Below are 20258 nucleotides of genomic sequence, written 5' to 3' on the forward strand. Positions count from 1 at the left end.
TTTTTACAAAAAAAAAAAAGGGGGGTGGGCAGTATTTGGAAACTAGGCAAATGAAAAAAATCTTAAGTCTTCTTCACAAATACTAGTAAGAAAGTTTAAACTATCTGTGCAAGTAACCTTAATTCATTCCATCTGCCAGAAACACAATTTGGATCCAACTGTTTTTATGAACTAGTGAGTTTTGAATGATCATACCCATCTCGTGGCTAAAATTGTAAAACAAGCTGTAAGATCAGTATGTCACAGATGTTTGACTTTGTTCTTCTGGATGGTGTGGCCAAAATTTGTGAAGAGCTCCATTAAACTGACTTAAAGACAAATAGAAGTTTATATAAATCAAGTAAACTCTCAGAAATATAGAAACTAAGCCAAATATTTTTCAAGTTCACGTGATCTAGGATAATCTTTGGTTAAAAAAAAGTAGTTTAAGTTTTGTCAGTTTAATTAAAATAGACACGTCTTTAAATGGCTTCCCTCGTAGCTCATTTGGTAAAGAATCTGCCTGCAATGCATAAGACCTGGGTTCTATTTCCTGGGTTGGGAAGATCCCCTGGAGAAGGAAATGGCAACCCACTCCAGTATTCTTGCCTGGAGATTCCCATGCACAGAGGAGCCTGGCAGGCTACAGTTAGTGGGCATGCAAGAGTCAGACATGACTTAGTGACTAACTACCAGGCTTACTAAAAGTCAAATAAGTTAATGTTATTTCTTTTACAGAATTTGTCAGCAAGAAATTAGATGAAGATAATAGCAGTTTAAAGTCTCATGAAATTTTCATGAGTAATCCAAACATAATTGTTAACAAACATGAATAAGTTTATAAAGGAGCTTTTCAAAAATAATCATGTTTTATGGTATATCTACTTAAAAATTGTTTCCAAAATATTTTTGGTACTTGAAACCTTAAAGTCATACTAAGATTAAATGATGGATATTTATTGAATCATTTCCAAGTAAGAGAAAATTCTGAAATATTAATTACTGAGCATAGACTTACTTTTACAGAAAAACCAAAAGATATTTGGAACATGTTTTGTGTCATGCTGAAAAATTTCCTGCGAGGAAGAATATACTTCCAGAAATTATTGCAAAAGCATTATCAGATAAGAAGTGATATTTAATTCTGTTAGGTTATTTGTGCAGGCATGTTATTAATATAAGTTATCAAGAAATTATATTAAATTTCCGATAATCTGACATTCTAGTACAATGGTATCAGTCATAATTCCAGTTATTATCTTAAATGTTAGATATCTATTTGTAGCTCATAGAAATAACCACATTTTCTTGTCAGTTCCATAACTGAACTCGTCAGCTCTCTTTAGTATTTTAAAGTCTTGTCATTTATATAGACAGTTGTTATTTCACTCTGATTCTTTTACAAAAATGAGATTCATGCAAAGTACCCTATCAAGTACTCTTGACCACCGACACTGCTGTTAAAGTGTCAAAGTTTTTGTCCTTATTTTACAACTGTGTAAACATGGAAGACCTCAAAAACTGAGGAGGAGGAGAAGTAGCCCGCATCAAGGCAGACTGCTTTCTCCCAAGAGTGCTATTACTCATATACCTCAGGCCATTTCAAATTGAACATAATCCAACTTCCAACCATTAGATCTGTGGTGATGCTGGTGATCCTGTAGTTAGTTATTTTTGCCCATGATAAACTTCCCCCCTGTTTTCCAATGCCTCAGTGTCTTTGGAACAAGCTCACTGGATAAATACTTCTGGAGAAGTATAGACCAATTATATGAAACAAATTAATAGACCAACTGGCTTTAAGAAGTATCCCCCACATCCATATTTCTTGACTTATTTGATTCTAGTTAGTTTTGGACATGGAAACCCTGGTTCAGGAGTACTTTCCAAACCATGGGTATTATTTTGATGCTTATAATTTTTGCCTCCCTACTAGGCTGTGTACTCACTAAAGTGGGTACACAGCGTGTGGGGTAGCCACTGACCAGCTAATGACTCTCTGACCAAAACGACCAAAGAGAATAGAACATAACCAGTTCCAAGAATACAAGCCTGATATCTCTTCTGAACATTACACTAAGACCCAAAGTGGAAATAGTAACTGAAAATCGTACTAGGACTGATATTTTTAATTGAAACTCTCAACTGGTCAAGAGAATGATCCAAAGGTGGTACCAGGCCTACTCTAGGCCCAACATCAAGCCACTTCCGGTGGGGGTGCTACGTACACAAACCGAAACTTAGTAACTTTCATTTCCCAGTAAATGCTCTACTTGACCAGACGTGCCATATATCCAGCAGCCAATCACCAAATGCCAAGCAATTTCTGGACTCTGTACTAATTTTCTGGTTCTTTACCCCATAAAACTTCCTGCCTTCCATCCCATTTTGTTGTTCTCTGAACCACTGCCTTCTTCATGAAGTGTTGAATAAAAGTTTGTTTGGATTACCTAAATTGTCATCTTTAATACTTTTAAATAGTTTGTAGACCTTAGTCTAGTTACCAGAAAATTTTAGGCCAAAATATTTTTGATGCAAATATGTCTTGGCTACACATGTAGGGTTAGCCAAATAACCCTTAGTGGTTCAGTGGTTAAGACTCCACCTGCCAATGCAGGGAACGTGGGTTTGATCCCTGGTTGGGGAATATTCCACAACTAGGGCAATTAAGCCCGCACGCCACAATTTGAGAGCCTGTGCATCATGACTAAGACCTGAGGCAGCCAAAAAAAAAGAAAAACAACCCATGACAAACCGTAACTCAAAACCCTAACTCTGACCTTAGCAGTAAATACTACTTAAAGAATAGCAGTGACTGAAAACCACTGACAAAACTGATACTTAAGCACCTTCCTAAGGCTTTCAGGAACTTTCAATGTGGCAGTATCCAAGCTTAAGATACTACACAATGTTGTCTAGAACTGTCTAGTACTCAAGGTTCCTAGAAGACATTAGTCTATAGCAAACCCTATCAACATAATTTTAATTCAAATACTGAATTTCAGAAATCTTTTATAAACTGATAAATATTGCTTACCTTAATTGTTTCAGGTACTAGTAGAAATGGAAGTCAACAAACGTCAAGTCATTTCTTTGTAAAAACTTTTTTGGATTGGTTTCACAGTCCATTAAGACAGTATTAGTTGAGGTATTAACAATAGTAACATAACTCTAGTCTCTGTACAAGCATATTTTGCTTTATGCAATAAAAGGTTGAATGTCTGGATCTATAGTTTTATGTATAGAAGAGAATTTGATTTTTTAAAATCTCTTCAAAGCACAGTTTACAGTGGCCAAAAAATCCTCCTGTAATATGAATGTCAATGCCTTTATTTGGGACTTATTATATCTTGAGCTTTCTTAACATACACCCTCAGCAGTAAATGCTTTCAATGACTAGAGAACCAGCATCATTGCCAAAGCATGGCCCTTAATGGCTCACTGACACCCTCCTCTTCCTTCCTATTTGCCAAATTAATTTTTTGCTTATCTTTTAAGGTTGGTGAAATCCCTGTGTTAGAGTTTTGTTTTTGTTTGTTTAAAAGTCTTCCTATTATTTATGGACTAGCAGCTATGGTCCACAGGGCTGCAAAGAGTTGGATATGAGTGAAGTGACTTAGCATGCACAGCTTGTCCCTAAATGGACCGATTTTATAGAGGAATATACAAGGGACACAAAGGAGACCCACACTAGTTAATGTTCTACTGAATGACAAACAGTGATTTTTCCATTAAAAAGTCCTTGTTGTGGTAAAATACTCACAGTAAAAATTCATCAAAGCTGATTTTTATTAAAATCAAAGCACCAGTTGACTCTCCCAAATTAAAAACAACAACAAAGACTACTGCCTCAGATATCCTTCACAATAAGCAAAACCTTCATGGGGAGAGAAACTGTGATCTGATTGGTTAGCATTATTCTCTTTCAAGAATATGAGCCATCAGGATGTGAATTTTAGTTAATTCACATCCAAGATGAAGGGATAATATACACATAGAGAGACATGAATTCTTAACTTACATGATATAAAAAATTTTTTAAAATATGTGCATGGTTATTTTAAAGGAGGGTTTCTAAAGATTCCCTGGAGAAGGGAAAGGCTACCCACTCCAGTATTCTGGCCTGGAGAATTCCATGGACTGTATAATCCATGGGGTTGCAAAGAGCTGGACACGATTGAGCGACTTTCACCTTCTATTTCAACAAGCAATTAGATGGTTGAACTCATGGTTATGTCCATAATTTTAATGGCCAATCAGATCACTCAATTTCTCTCATTCATAACAGATACAGATGAAAAGAAAATAAGTACATCTTCTATTTAAATTTAAAAACCTTTTGCTCCCGTGAAGCAACCTACTGCTGGGATTCACGTTCATCTGTAGATCAAAAGGAGTTAGCTCCTCCTTTCATTGTCTAACTAGTCTCTCCATGTAAACTAAATTTAAAAGTTTAAGCAGTGTTAACAGCAAGAGAAAACTGAAATGCAAATTCATATACTCACCCTTTGTGAATTCTTTTTGGAAGCAGTCCTAAATTGTGTTATGTCTACACTACTGTGTAGTACTAAAATGCGGAGCCAATTCTTTAGCTTGGAAAAAAAAGTAAAGCTACCAAAAGAGGACATTTTCCTTCTAGGACCTTCCAATTTCCTACCCTTCAATTCAGAAAAGAAAAGCAGGGCCTGTTAATTCAAAGGGCAAGATAACTGTATTGCCAGATAGTATTTGGAATTTAATACTGGAGAAGGAAATGGCAGCCCATTCTAGTATTCTTGCCTGGAGAATCCCATGGACAGAGGAGCCTGGTGGGCTACAGTCCACGGGGTCGCCAAGAGTCAGACAGGACTTCACTTTCACTATCATGGTATGCATTATCCTTGTAAGTCACTGACTGTGTATTGGGTTTTCTTATTGATGGGAAAGAACAGATGCTTGGCACCTGGGAAAACTTTTGATGAGCTGGACTGAGTCAGTTCTAAGTGCCACATGGCCTGTTCATCGTATGATCCCCCTTCAGCATTGGGAGTCCTGCAGATATGACATGAGGCTCTTGGTTCTAAATCTAGAGGGCAATCTCCAGGAGTTTTTGACCAGAGGTAAAAACTGGAGTTTTCAAAGTTTAGGTCAAGGTTGCTTGAGTTGCACTGACCTTTTGAAAGGAATGCTCTCCAAGTGGGCATGAGGTATAGTCAGGCTCTTCTGATAGCTTATTTCTATTATAATTTAAGGACTACTTTGCTGGGATCTGCTGGGATCCTCCTGGACACATACGTCAGAGGACTTTAAAGACTATTAAGAAAATGCTATTTGGAGAGAGAAACTCTTCTAATATATGTGGTTGTCAAGTGCCTCTCATTCAACTATGTATGTATGTGTATATATAAAGGTGAAAGAAAAATATCGTTTTAAAAGATTCATATGGCACTGAATATAACAGTGAAAATTCTGGGTACATTAGTAGACATTCTGGCTCAGATGCATTTAGGAAATTATAAATTTTCACTCTTAAGTGCTACTTCCCTTTTTGATCATCTTAAAATTTATCTGCAGTGCCTCCCTTTTAACTAAGGAGACAAATGTGGAAGAAGAAAATGTCCTAAGTATTCTAACATAAAAACAATAAACAGATTAGCAAAAGCTCCATGGCTGCTGTGTTAAAGACGCTGGAGCAAAAGAAGACAATCAAGTGGTAAATGCACTATTACCAAAATCTGTTCGTCTTTGGAGAATAAATGCCAAATACATACTCAAAACCATACAACAACAACAACTTCCCTGAAACACGTATTTGGAAAAGTGAATTACGGTTTCTTAACCTTTAATACATAATTGACTTATGGACTAAACTGAAGTCTACACAAAGTGAGATGCTCTTGCCAATAAATAATCAGTATTTTCTCATTTTATCTTCAGCAGTACCTGAAAACCCAATGACTTAGCCACAAGGCATTTTCAAATTATCCATTTGAAGAAATAATGCCATGTGGATAAAAGTAAGTCCTCTAGGTTTAATTCATGGGACCTGACACCATCCAAAGGATAAAATTCTGTCAAGTCAGATGTATTTTTATTCTTCTGGCCTAAGAGGAAAATATCCTCAGCCAACTGATGTTTAATAAATAAAGGTTTACTTCGGCAAACTAAAAAATTTCATGTATTCTGTCAAACGTTAGATTAGGAAATGGCACAACAATTTTCTTCTATCTTAATCTAGTTACCTTCCTTGATACTGAACAACAAGTAAAAGGAATACATGAAAGTCAATTAAACTAGCCAAGGCTGACCCAGGAAGAATATGCTTGCCCTCAGAAGGTAGGTTTTCTATATCTCTCCATCAAGAGAATGAAAATGAAGCCCAGATTAAGTCAGAAAGAATCAATTTGAGGTTCTGATTCTGAAAAATAGATGCTTTAGAAAAAATTTAAATTTCACTAATTCCCTCTAACTGCCTGCTTCTAAATTCCACAAAAGACTTTCATTCCAATTTATAAAGACAGAAGAAAACCACAAAAACTGGTCCCTTTCAGGGGAATTTGTATTTAATGCCCCAAAGGGTATAAGTTGAAGAATCTTTACATCAAATATGGCACACACTGCTGTATTTCATATTCTGGATGGCTCCACTAAAAGCCATACTGCAGACAATGAGTCTTGTTATAAAAGGGTCATCTGCACAGTTAAAATGCAAACACCAGTCCACATACAGACACACAGCAAAACCAAACAAGTACACTTACTTCCTTCCCTGGTGGAAGAAGGAGAGGTTTTAGAAACGTATGAAAGATGGTCTTGAAAACCTGCTATATCAAACACCTCTATAGATAAGAAAAAAAAAAAAAATCAAACATTTGTTTTCCTTTTTCTTTAATACAGTTGCCATTTTACATGATATGCTATTAGGCACCTTCTTAAACAGCATCTAGTCTACTTTCTTGGTGCACCAGTGGGCATTCTAGGATAGAACTCATTACCACTGACATTCATGGAGTACTGTACTTACATGCAGTACACCTAACTCATGTTGGTCCATAATTGAGTAGTGGTATATTCTAAAAATGGATTAATGCACACATCCAGACCACATTAAATTTTCAACTTAGAGTTCATACAAAGTCCTTTCTATAGTAGCTGTCACTCGGGACTGCAGTTTGAAATCCAGGAAGTGGGAAGAATGTCTTTTTATTTTGTTGTTGATGCTTCTTTCTTCCTTTCTCCTTCCTTCCTCCCTCTTTTCCTTTCTTTCTTAATAAGGTTAAAAGAAATGGGTTATTAAGGAAATTAGAGTCTAGTAAACATTGAAAACTTAAGATGGTCACAAACTCTTCTTGGTAATGATGTTAAATTAATGGCAAAATGTATTTAGAAAACAAACAAAAATCTAAAAACCAGCACAGGCAAGTGTGCTTATTTAAGCAACTGGCGTTCCTCTATGCTCTTGAGGCGTTTCTTCCGGGGCTGTACAAAGTCATCATCTGAGTCATCACTAAATTTATTATCTTCTGAGTCATTCCTGAATTCTAGTTTAGGAAACCTTTTTTCTGGATAAAGATTCTTCAGAAGTTCTTCAAAATAGCTTTCAAGTTTTATACCAGCATTGGCTACTTCTGAATCAGGCTGTTGAAAAAAATATGAATTAAAGAAATGTTTAGTCAATAAAAGTAGATTTCTTATATTTTGCTCCTTTTTACCTCAAGATTATGAATATCAGTGGATTGTTTCAAAAGAAATGTTTACTTAAAGCTTTGATGTAAAGTAAATAATAGCCCAGGGCAAGAAAAAGTCTAGAGAAGAGCAGATAAGAAGTAAATAAAGGCATTGACTCATCTAGATTACCAGAAAGATATGAAAGAGATGCTGTAATCAGAATCCAGTAACAGGTGTTTTTTAGAACAAACATAATATCTACCTCTGAATGAGTAACTGATCCAAAGGACAAACTATCATCAAAAAGCTTTAAGTTTGATAGATGTTTAGATGATAAAGTTTTTGAGAAAACTCTTAAGAATTATTTAAACCACATTCTTAATATTTCAATATCACAAAGACTAAAGTCTGGAAATGCTATATTTCAAGAAATAAAGGTGAGAATGACAAAGAATGCTTCTAGGTTAGATAAAAAATATTTTCTAAACTGTTTTTAAGTTGTCAACAGTAATTTGCATTTCCACTCACCATATAATAAACCTTTGACTATACATGTGGATAACGTTTTCCTAATGACCTCTCTTCATTCCTTGACATAGACTCGAACTTTTGAAAATTTATGCTACCAGAGATAGATATCTTCATCTCCTCCTTTGTTGGTAAGGTGTTTGGTTTAACATTACTTTCACATTGCTATTTCCACCCCCTTCTCACCTCATTGAATTCAGCACAGTTTTGAAAGATCAATCTAAAATCAGCTACAAAATCTTCAGGCTTTGTATACATGCAATAATCTTCTTGTAGTCTTTTCTTGATGGTTGACAAGTCCATTGGATTTTTAATTATTTTGTAATAATCAGGCACCTTTCAAAAGAAATGTGATGCTATAATAAATAAATTCTACCTGGTCCCATATAAATTCTATAAGAAGTAGTGCATAATTCAGATCATCCTTACTGCTTTTCTCAGTTCTATTTTGTCACTGATAAGGAAATATATTCAGCAAAATTTGCAAGCACCTACATGTTTCCAGACATCAGTAAATGTTTTGTGTCACTTTTATCAAAAATTTTCATCAGTTATTTTTAATGAAAAAAACCTACTACATTTCCCCTCTTACTATTCTTTTTTCATTATTAAACAAAAAGGCAATCATTAGAAGAAATATTACTTCTAGTAAGATTTGACATGTTTTTTGCTGCATATGTTATAGCAAGTGGGCTCTGAATCTGGGTTTGAACCGCAGTTCTGCTACTCAATAACACTCTCCTGGGTAAGATACTGGGTTCAGTCATTTCACCGAACCTGTTTCGTCAAGTTTCAAACAGAAATAATTCTACCATTCTCATAGGATTTTGTAAAGACGAAATAAGATAATATATATTCAGTTCAGTTCAGTTCAGTCGCTCAGTTGTGTCCAACTCTTTGTGACCCCATGAATTGCAGCACACCAGGCCTCCCTGTCCATCACCAACTCCTGGAGTTCACTCAGACTCACGTCCATCGAGTCAGTGATGCCATCCAGCCATCTCATCCTCTGTCGTAAATGAATAACATGCAAAACAGGCATGCAAAATAACATGCAAAATATATATTAAGGGGGCCTATTTTGCTGTTGCTGTTATTCATGCCAAATGTAACAGTAGGCCAACAGTAGAAAAAGCACCAAATTCTAGGTCACATTTTTAAGTGAATTAACTTTTTATTGGCATATTTTTGCCCTGCTTCTTTTGGGCACAAAGGGCTTTCCACCCCAAAGACTATAGTGGACCCCCGAACTGTGCAGGTACACTTATACACAGATTTTTTCCCATGAAATTCATACAGCAATACGACAAAATCTGTGATTGATTGATGCTGTAGATACAGAAGGCTGACTGTAAAGTCACATGAAGACTCCACTGTGCAGAAAGTTGGTGCCCTCAACCTCTGTGTTGTTCTAAGAGTCAACTGCATTTCTTTTTCCGATCTTAACTTCTCCAAACTTGTTTACAAGGGAATTGCTTCTCTGCTCAGTGTTACTTGGCTAGTTTTCTTTTCTAATGTTGCATTCATTTAAAAAAATTTTTAACAAATCTATTAGCTTTTTAAAGGAAATTCAGACATCAGAGAATAGAACACATTTTGAGTAGCAGGTCCAACACCTTACAATAACGAACTAAGTGAAAGTGAAACTGAAGGTTGCACAGTCCTATCTGACTCTTTGCAACCCCGTGGACTATACAGTCCATGGGATTCTCCAGCCAGAATACTGGAGTGGGTAGCCTTTCTCTTCTCCAGGGGATCTTCCCAACTCAGGGATTGAACCCAGATCACGCACAATGCAGGTGGATTCTTTACCAGCTGAGCCACTAGGGAAGCCCATAATGCACTAAAGTCACATCAAACTTGAAATATGAAGCTTTTGAAGTCAATGGTAAGCATACACACACCTCCTCCTCTATTGTTAATGTCTACTTCTTAAGATATACCCATTTGAATGCAGAGTTCCAAAGAATAGCAAGGAGAGATAAGAAAGCCTTCCTCAGTGATCAATGCAAAGAAATAGAGGAAAACAATAGAATGGGAAAGACTAGAGATCTCTTCAAGAAAATGAGAGACCAAGGGAACATTTCATGCAAAGATGGGCTCGATAAAGGACAGAAATAGTATGGACCTAACAGAAGCAGAAGATATTAAGAAGAGGTGGCAAGAATACACAGAAGAACTGTAGGAAAAAGATCTTCATGACCCAGATAATCACGATGGTGTGATCACTCACCTAGAGCCAGACATCCTGGAATGTGAAGTCAAGTGGGCCTTAGGAAGCATCACTATGAACAAAGGTAGTGCAGGTGATGGAATTCCAGTTGAGCTATTTCAAATCCTGAAAGATGATGCTGTGAAAGTGCTGCACTCAATATGTCAGCAAATTTGGAAAACTCAGCAGTGGCCACAGGACTAGAAGAGGTCAGTTTTCATTCTAATCCCTAAGAAAGGCAATGCCAAAGAATGCTCAAACTAATCGCACAATTGTACTTATCTCACATGCTAGTAAAGTAACGCTCAAAATTCTCCAAGTCAGGCTTCAGCAATACGTGAACTGTGAACTTCCAGATGTTCAAGCTGGATTTAGAAAAGGCAGAGGAACCAGAGATGAAATTGCTGACATCTGCTGGATCATCGAAAAAGCAAGAGAATTCCAGAAACACATCTATTTCTGCTTTATTGACTATGCCAAAGCCTTTGACTCTGTGGATCACAATAAACTGTGGAAAATTCTGAAAGAGATGGGAATACCAGACCACCTGACCTGCCTCTTGAGAAACCTGTATGCAGGTCAGGAAGCAACAGTTAGAAGTGGACATGGAACAACAGACTGGTTCCAAATATGAAAAGAAGTAAGTCAAAGCTGTATATTGTCACCCTGCAGAGTACACCATGGGAAATGCTGGGCTGAAGGAAGCACAAGCTGGAATCAAGATGGGGAGAAATATCAGTCACCTCAGATATGCAGATGACACCACCCTTATGGCAGAAAGTGAAGAAGAACTAAAGAGCCTCTTGATGAAAGTGAAAGAGGAGAATGAAAAAGTTGGCTTAAAGCTCAACATTCAGAAAACGAAGATCATGGTATCCGGTCCCGTCACTTCATGGCAAATAGATGGAGAAACAGTGGAAACAGTGGCTGCCTTTATTTTTGGGGGCTCCAAAATCACTGCAGATGTTTTTTGCAGCCATGAAATTAAAAGACGCTTATTCCTTGGAAGGAAAGTTATGACCAAACTAGACAGCATAATAAAGCAGAGACACTACTTTGCCAACAATGGTCCGTCTAGTCAAGGTTATGGTTTTTCCAGTAGTTATGTATGGATGCGAGAGTTGGACTATAAGAAAAGCTGAGCGCTGAAGAATTGATGCTTTTGAACTGTGGTGTTGGAGAAGACTCTTGAGAGTCCCTTGGACTGCAAGGAGATCCAACCAGTCCATCCTAAAGGAGATCAGTCCTGGGTGTTCATTGGAAGGACTAATGCTAAAGCTGAAACTCCAACACTTTGGCCACCTGATACGAAGAGCTGGCTCATTTGAAAAGACCCTGATGCTGTGAAAGATTGAGGGCAGGAGGAGAAGGGACGACAGAGCATGAGATGGTTGGATGGCATCACCGACTCAATGGACATGGGTTTGGGTAGACTCCGGCAGTTGGTTATGGACAGGGTGGCTTGGCGTTGCTGCGGTCTGTGGGGCTGCAAAGAGTCAGACATGACCTAGCGACTGAACTGAACTTATTACTTGAAGTCTGCACCTATAAATCAAAATGTGTACAGAGATGGGGGGTGGGCATGGGGTGTCTTTACCTGAAATGAAAAGTTTCTTTCCCAATAGCTTTAGGATATATATACCTAAAACTCCTGAGAGAAACAATTGATTTAAATCATCCCAGAGAATAGTAAGTAAAATGCATGAAAGAAAGAATACATGAAAAAAGAACAGAAGTTTTTGAGCAGTTAACATACAATGTAGTCAAGATTAAAGCATTCAGTATGTATTAACAGGGCTTCCAAGGTGGCTCAGTGGTAAAGCATCTGCCTGCCAATACAGGGGATGCGTGCTTGATCCCTCGGTTGGGACGATCTCCTGGAGAAGGAAATGGCAAGCCACTCCAGTATTCTTGTTGGAGGAATCCCATGGGCAAAAGAGCAAGGGGAGTGACTAAACAACAACAATGCAGTAAGTTTTAAGATTTTGATTAATGTAAGAAATTTACTGTTGAAAAATGGTACAGAAACTAGATTCTCATAAATCAAGTTTCAGAAAAACCATCCCACTGTACAAAAATGCATTTTAATACTTTAATGCACCATTAATACTTACGGTCAGAGGAACTGGGTCTTGAAAAGCCAGGCTCATTTCATGGCAGTAAAGAAATAAAAGTAGGCGTTCACACTTCTAAGCATAAATAAATAAATAAAAAATAATGAAGTCACAACTAATTTTTAGTAGCAATATTAATAGATCTAAAAGTACCAGAATGGAAATTAAAACCAGATGAATACAAAAAACAGTGATACTTAGAGCTTTGATGTCCTTTCCAATCATTTGCTACAGTGTACTGTTTGACATTTTGGGATGCATGTAACATATGAGAGCAGTCTTTACAGAAATAAAAACAGTATCACTAGAAAACTATCTGAAGTTTTTATTTCCACTTATCTGCAATTTTTATACTGAATTAGTCACAGTCAATAAAATGACTCATAATCAATAAAAAACATCCAGGTGTTAAGCGATCCAGGTGGATCTCTATCCATGGGGTGTTGGGTCCTAAGGCCCCTCTGTGAATGCAGATGTTTTTGTCATGCACTCTGCTATTTCTCTGCTTACAAGTCTACCCCAGTAACCACCATGTCTCAGTGGTAGTGCATGTTTCAGCCCTCTCTTGCACAACAACTTTCATACTGATTGTTCTACTTAATAAATTAGCAAAGGAGCTTCTTTAGTAATAAATAAGGTTAAATACATTAGCTGGCTTTAAGGTATAAATCCAGTACCACTGGGTGAAAGAATGAGTTATTTCCAGGAAGAGTAAATAGAAAAACCCATCTTTTTGCTGCCAATTCTGAACAAATTCCAAGGAAGAAAACATATTTGTAGTAGAAAATAAAACTGAAATTTATTAAAGGTAGGCTAAATTTAAAAGTCCAGACCACATAAAGGATATACAGTCTACCGTGTTCAATTACCGTATTTTAAGCTTCTAGGAAATGTATATATAGCATCGCTATTTTACTTCATTAAAAAAGTTATAGTCTGCCATTATTTAAGATTCTTGTATTCTGTGGAAGTACTAAGTTGACGATACACTTCTTTGATGACGGCACAGCTGCATTACAATGATGGGACGTCTAACCAAAACAACTAAGTTTAACAATCTAGGCTGGAAACTTACCCTTTTATCTATTGGTGTTAGTTTGACAAAGCCTTCAGTTTTCCTTTTTTCTGAGTTGTGAACAGGAACATCACAATCATATTCAACTTCGGGTTTAGATAAGTCTCGGCAGAAAGTGCAGATCCACTCTCCACTGTTGGGGGAGGAAGTATCTGACTGAGTTCCTGCTGCATCACTCCTCTCCTCACTACCTCCCTTTCCCACCCTGCTCCGTGCCATCTGTAATGCAGAATTATTTATTTGGTGTAACTGTTAATCACTGAGGATTTACCACCTATCTCCTATGTACATGGCACCATGCTGAGAGCTTACCCACAGGAATACAGTTCATGGGCCTAAGGGGTGTGTTAGTCCAGTGAAGGGGGCATGAAATATACACACAAAAGAAAACAAATAAAACACACACATTAATCTATGCCTGATGTGAGGCACAAATGGCATTTCCCCCCAAATGATTAAGTTTGAAATTATACAATGGTTGTTCTCTATTATTATCATCTCATAAGGTCTAAGAATTTACTGAAGATATTTATAAATAATAAAACTCAAATGCCTGGCAAATAAGATGCACTAAATTATGACAGTTGTGCATAAGAATCATTGTTCTTCATGGTAATTCCCTTGTAATAATTTAAAGGGCCAGATGTCTTTTTCCTTGACATAACAGACTAGGTTTTTGAGAGATGAGAGAAGCAAAGGAAATGTGAGACAGGGTATGGAAAACCCTATGCTGAACATTTTGGCGTATAAATTTATGCCAAGTGGATTTCTATTTAAATTTTTATAAAGGTTTTGTGTTTAAAAAAAAAAGGTTTTGTGTTACAGGATCAAATATCATTGCTGTTATTATTTATAGTGAAAAATGGTAAGCAAGGGAAGCAAGTGCCATCTTACCTTGGAAAATTTGCCAGAGTGGGCACGTGACAAGAGAGATGGAATACTTTGGGACACTTCTCACAGCACAGGAGTTCTCCTCCATTCTGACAAACTGCACACCAGTCCTCATTGGGGTCATCCTCTTTCCTCGTCTCCCCAGCATGAAGGGGTGACTTCTGGGAGGCATCTAGCCACTCAGACTTTCCATTTGAGGAGTTTTCCTGGTGAAGTCCAGGTTGATCTCCTGTGCTGTCAGGGGCATCTGATCTCAACACAGACTCCTCGGACGCAGAGCTCTGACTGCTATTTAGGAGCAGGGAGGTGAGTATGCTTCTTGGATAGTTGGTCTGCAATGGAAAGAGTTAACTATGTATATGGATTTCTTAAACTGCCATTCTTTATCAGCACTACTGCAATTTTGGATTGCAATTTGCTTACTCATGCTGCTAAGTCACTTCAGTTGTGTCCGACTCTGTGCAACCCCATAGACGGCAGCCTACCAGGCTCCCCCGTCCCTGGGATTTCCAGGCAAGAACACTGGAGTGGGTTGCCATTTCCTTCTCCGATGCATGAAAGTGAAAAGTGAAAGTGAAGTCGCTCAGTCGTGTCGGACCCTCAGCGACCCCATGGAGTGAGCACCTGGTTATTTCAAATGAGTCCATGAAACTGCAGGAGAGCAGACTGTTTACTGCTAACTGGCCCTAATGGTAAAGAACATGGACCTCAACTGAAAAACATCTTCCAAACAGAAGATCAGCAGCAGTAAGGGGGTGTGGATAAAAGGAAAAGGAAAAATCTTTTTGACGGCTTCAGAAGTGGCAGAATAGGTGGTTAATGTAGAAGTCAACCATGTGAACTGTAAATACATTTTACTGGAGACGTTAATTCAAATTATACGCAAACACAAAACATTCCTACTGTAGATTTTTTTTTTATCATTCATAGAAAGGTATACTGCTTTAATTCTTATCGGTAATTTCACCTCTCCAAGTGCCATTAATAACATTAAAGTGAACCTAAATTCTATGCTGGAGCCTAGAATGGTGAAAATTTAAAATTATGAACTAAATCTATTATTTCCTTTAAATGTTAAAATAAATTCTTAAGTAATAAAATGCAGATTCAGTTAAGGGCGTGGTTATTCTAATATTCTTTGGAGGTAATTATTTTCAAATTATTTAGCTTTTTTCTATGCTAGTTAGTTCTATATTTCTAAAGAGTACGCTTATACTGTAAATTTTCCAGATTTAAATTTTAAACATTTTCTATTTTATTACACATGTATATATTTTTTATACTATGCAAGATTAGATTTTTCCTTCCTGACTCTCCATATCCTCCTTATACTTAACACACCATTTATGCCATCTTCTTAACATAGTTTTATTAAGCACTGATTTCTTTTTAGTTGGCAGGGGCAAGTACAACTGTTATAAGCAGCATTTATTCTAACTGGTCAGTATCACTGCTGTACTAATATCCTGAAAAATCAATTTTTGGTCAAATGCATGTTCAGGTCATATTTTGATTATATTTAGTTCTTATTTAAATTTTTTATTTCGGTATTTATTTATATCATTACGACTATATACTGTTCATTGCATAACCACAGTATGTACTATGATCACTTCCTCTTTTGTCTAACTTTTTGTTTTTTACTATGAGTCAATAATTGTTGTTGGTCAGTTAAGTCATGTCCAACTCTATGAATGGCAGCACACCAGGGTTCCCTGACCTTCACTATCTCCCAGAGCTTGCTCAAACTCATTTCCATTGAGTTGGTGATGCCATCCTCTGTCATCTGCTTCTCTTCCTGCCCTTAATCTTTCCCAGCATCAGGGTCTTTTTCAATGAATCAACTCTTTGCATCAAGTGGCCAAAGTACTGGAGCTTCAGCTTTAGCATCAGTCCTTCCAATGAATATTCAGGGTTGATTTCCTTTAGGATTGACTGGTTTGATCTCCTTGTGTCCAAGGGACTCTCAAGAATCTTCTCCAACACCACAGTACAAAAGCATCAATTCTTTGGCACTCAGCCTTCTTTGTGGTCCAACTCTCACATCCATACATAACTACTGGAAAAACCATAGCTTTGACTACACAGACCTTTTGTCAGTGAAGTGATGTCTCTGCTTTTTAATACACTGTCTAGGTTTGTTATAGCTTTAGTTTCAAGGAGCAACTGTCTTTTAATTTTGTGGTTGCAGTCACCGTCTGCAGTCATTTTGGAGCCTAAGAAAATAAAATCTGTCACTGTCAATTACCTTACTCTAAAATTTAATCCATTTGCTTCTTTTTCTAGATATCTATCTCTAAGTTATTCTCACAATCTCCAACAGGGTTATAAAATGCTTCTCAATACTGTCAAAATTTTTTTCTCCCTCTTCACACATCCCTGATGGAGTCTTCTGTCCCCCTACAGGGTATACAAGAGGAGCTGTTGAACTGGGGACTAACTATTCTTTTCTTTGCTTCTCTTCTGTGTTAGATTCTATTTCTGGAATTCTATGTCTTCCTCTTTCTGGGTTTACTTCATTTTCGATGAAGCATATTTTCAAATATCTCCCTCAGAATGAGTATATGGAATTAAATTTTTGAGACTCCGCATGCATGTCTAAAAATGTTTATTTCATCTTTATACATAATCATTTGAATGGGTACAGAATTCTCCCTACAAAATATCTTTCTTCACAATTTTGATATTTCTCTATTGGTTTCCAGCTTTGAGAGTCTGTGGAGGACTTGGTGATTTAAAATGTCTGATTCATTATGTAAGGTGTTTTTCTCCTCTGGAGGCTTTTAGAATCTGTTTAGAATACTGGCATTCTAAAATTGATGATGGTATATATGACTTGCATTTTTTTTCATTTACTTGTTCTGGTACTTGCTAGGCCCTTTCAACTCAGATGCTCATGCCCTTCAGTTGGGCTTCCCTGATAGCTCAGTTGGTAAAGAATCCGCCTGCAAGGCAGGAGACCCTGGTTCAATCCCTGGGTTGGGAGGGAAGATCCCCTGGAGAAGGGAATGGCTACCCACTCCAGTATTCTGGCCTGGAGAATCTCAGGTAGCAAAGAGTCGGACACGACTGAGCAGCTTTCACAAACAGTTGGACACGACTGAGTGACTTTCAGCACTCACTAGTACTGCCCTTCAGTTATAGAAATCTCCATGTAGTATGGCTTTGACAATTACCTTCCATGTAGTTTACTCCATTCTCTCTTTAAAATACCCAACCTCCTCATTTAATAAGCCTCTTGTTTTGATATACTGAGAGATTTCCTCAAAGTTTTCAACCTCTAAGTTGACTATTTTCCTGCCTTTAAATACAATAGCTTTTATTTCCTACAATTTATTTAAAAGTTCCTTTCATCTTATCCCTCAAGTAGGAGTAGTACTGCAATCATAATTACATTTTGAGCCCTGGATTCTTCATCTGATTCTTGTTTCACTATTACAACAGGAAAATCGTAATTTTCAGGTGGTCCACTGTTTTCTTGTTTTATTCGAATTGGCTCCAACATGACCACTGGGACTTTGTGTGTAGAATCAGCTCCTGCTGGTTTGCTGGAAGAGCCAGAGCTAGAAATATAAGAAAAAAGGAAAGAAAACAAAATCTAAGAAAGCTATCTTAAGTATCTTAAAAAGAGGTACAACAATAGCTTTATGGGAATAATGCTGTATCTTCATGGCAGTGAAGATTTGCTATGTTATATCAGCAAAAATGATACATAACTGAAATGCATCTGTTGTATGCAAAATAGTTTCATTTATGTATAAAAAATGTTCTATGTGTTAACCTACCTAAATAGTTACATTATATACCTGGAAAGATACCTAAATACATTTAAATAAATCCTGAATTAAAACTGACTTCAATATTCTAAGGTTCTAAAATTAGGCAGCCAGATCTTAGAACTATCTTAGAAGTAGCATATTTTTTTTTAGTCTTTCCCATTTCCTTCTCTAGTCAGTGACAAAGAGAACTCTAGGCTCATATTAATGATTTACTGTCACAAAGAGTGAAGAGAACTAACTAGGGACATAATTCATTTGTATGAGAGAGTTAATTCTTAGGTAGGTTGATAAGAAGTCTGGGGTCCTGAGGAAAAGAAAAAGACAAAGTTTTTTTTTCTACATTCTTGCATCTTAGTCACAGAAAACTTTATTGTGTGTGGCAGAGTTTTATTACAGTATAAAAAGGGATAGAGAAAGCTTCTGATACAGACATCAGAAGGGTGAAGGACAGTGCCTCCTCACTAGTCTTAGCAAGGGAGCTGTATACTTTTTCAATTCAGTCAAGGTTGTAAAGATCTTACCAGAACCACTCCCACAATTTACATTTTAAGATGACAGAACTAGAACAGAATACTATACAAAAAAGATCTTAATAACCCAGATAACCAAGATGGTGTGATCACTCACCTAGAACTATTTTTTTTCTTTAAGCCCAGAGCTAATGACTACACAACAAAACAACTCATCTTGCTCAAGGGTATGTTTAAAGCGTCTGCCTGCAATGTGGGAGACCTGGGTTCGATCCATGGGTTGGGAAGATCCCCTGGAGAAGGAAATGGCAACCCACTCCAGTATTCTTGCCTGGAGATCCCATGGACAGAGGAGCCTGGTGGGCTACAGTCCACGGGGTCACAGAGAGTCAGACACGACTGAGCGACTTCACTTTTACTGTACCAATAATTATATAACAACAGTGTATCCTACTGGAGGACATGTTTCTCCTTAAGAACCTTCTGATTAATCCTGTCATCTTGAAGTGTATGTTGTGGGAATGGGTCTGGTAAGATCTTTCTATTGTTAGTTCTAATCCCATTATCTTAAAATGTAAATTGTGGGAGTGGGTCTGGTAAGACTTTTACAACCTTGAGTCAGTCTTTTGATTGTCTCCCCTTCAGAGTATGTTTCCTCCATAGGATTAGGAAAGTAAGAATTGGGCTCACTATTGATGAGAAATTTACAAGCAGTATGAGTGGTGTGTAACTGAAGTTAAAATACAATTTCAACAACTGTAAATTAATTTGTTTTAAAGCAAATTCAATGCAAGGTATTTAGAAAAGTCAGAACACCAATTTTAGTATAAAATTATTTGTTTTCTCTAAGTTTTTATTTGTGCATGTCCCTATACAGTGCAGTGTTATACATCCATCATTTCTGCTTTTTCTTTGCTATTATGCTAAACTCAAATGTATTTTCTAATTTTCAACACATGTACAAATCTTTTTGTATCTTTAAAGATAAAGATACAAAATTGATTAACCCATTAACTGATTTCGTTAACATGTAATATATAATTATTATACACTGGACAGTAAGTTGAGTCCGTTTACCTTCCTCGGCTGCCGACGCTGGAGGCACTAGGTGAACGTATTGGCGGGTGTACACTTGTCATAGTAACAGGTCCTGAGGAGGAAGAGATCAGACACATTCATAGAATGAATATCTGTATTTAATTCCTATTGAATGTTCTCACTTCGTAGTACACTGAAACTGGAAACACATAATGAAATTATATAAAACAAAAAGTAGTTGCTGAACTCCCAGCAGAGCTGGTGTGCCCTGAAGTAGCAGGGCTGTTCAATCTCAGCACTATTGACATTTTGGGCCAGGTAATTCTTTGATGTGGGGGCTGTATGTGCATTGTAAGGATGCCAAGCAGCCCCCTTGGCCTTGACCAGTTATTAGATGCCAGTAGCATCTCTACATACACAGCATCTAGGGGTGTAAGAATCAGAAATGTCTCCAAACACTGTTCAGTGTTCCACATGAGAGTAAGCAGGGTAGGAGCTTCGTGAGGACACTAATGCCAGCAAAAG

General features: G+C 37.2%; 1 protein-coding gene across 3 annotated transcripts in view; it reads right to left on the minus strand.

The window, feature by feature from the left end:
- Nucleotides 1–6829: 6829 nt before the first annotated feature.
- TRIM24 (tripartite motif containing 24) overlaps nt 6830–20258 on the minus strand; it is a 114860-nt gene continuing 101431 nt past the window's right edge. For all 3 annotated transcript variants that reach the window (XM_086395347.1, XM_086395346.1, XM_086395348.1), the window contains exons 13-19: nt 19773–19845; nt 17841–18009; nt 14450–14778; nt 13556–13688; nt 12481–12555; nt 8341–8490; nt 6830–7596 (exon numbers count right to left, since the gene is read on the minus strand). In XM_086395347.1, the coding sequence (XP_086251473.1) occupies nt 7387–7596; nt 8341–8490; nt 12481–12555; nt 13556–13688; nt 14450–14778; nt 17841–18009; nt 19773–19845 (1139 nt within the window). In that variant the 3' untranslated portion in view covers nt 6830–7386. The remainder of the gene's footprint in view (nt 7597–8340; nt 8491–12480; nt 12556–13555; nt 13689–14449; nt 14779–17840; nt 18010–19772; nt 19846–20258) is intronic.

The sequence above is a fragment of the Bos grunniens genome, chromosome 4 (assembly GCF_055505025.1).
Source record: "Bos grunniens cultivar Pamir isolate PY7600 chromosome 4, Bosgru_T2T1.0, whole genome shotgun sequence".
Classification (NCBI taxonomy): domain Eukaryota; kingdom Metazoa; phylum Chordata; class Mammalia; order Artiodactyla; family Bovidae; genus Bos; species Bos grunniens.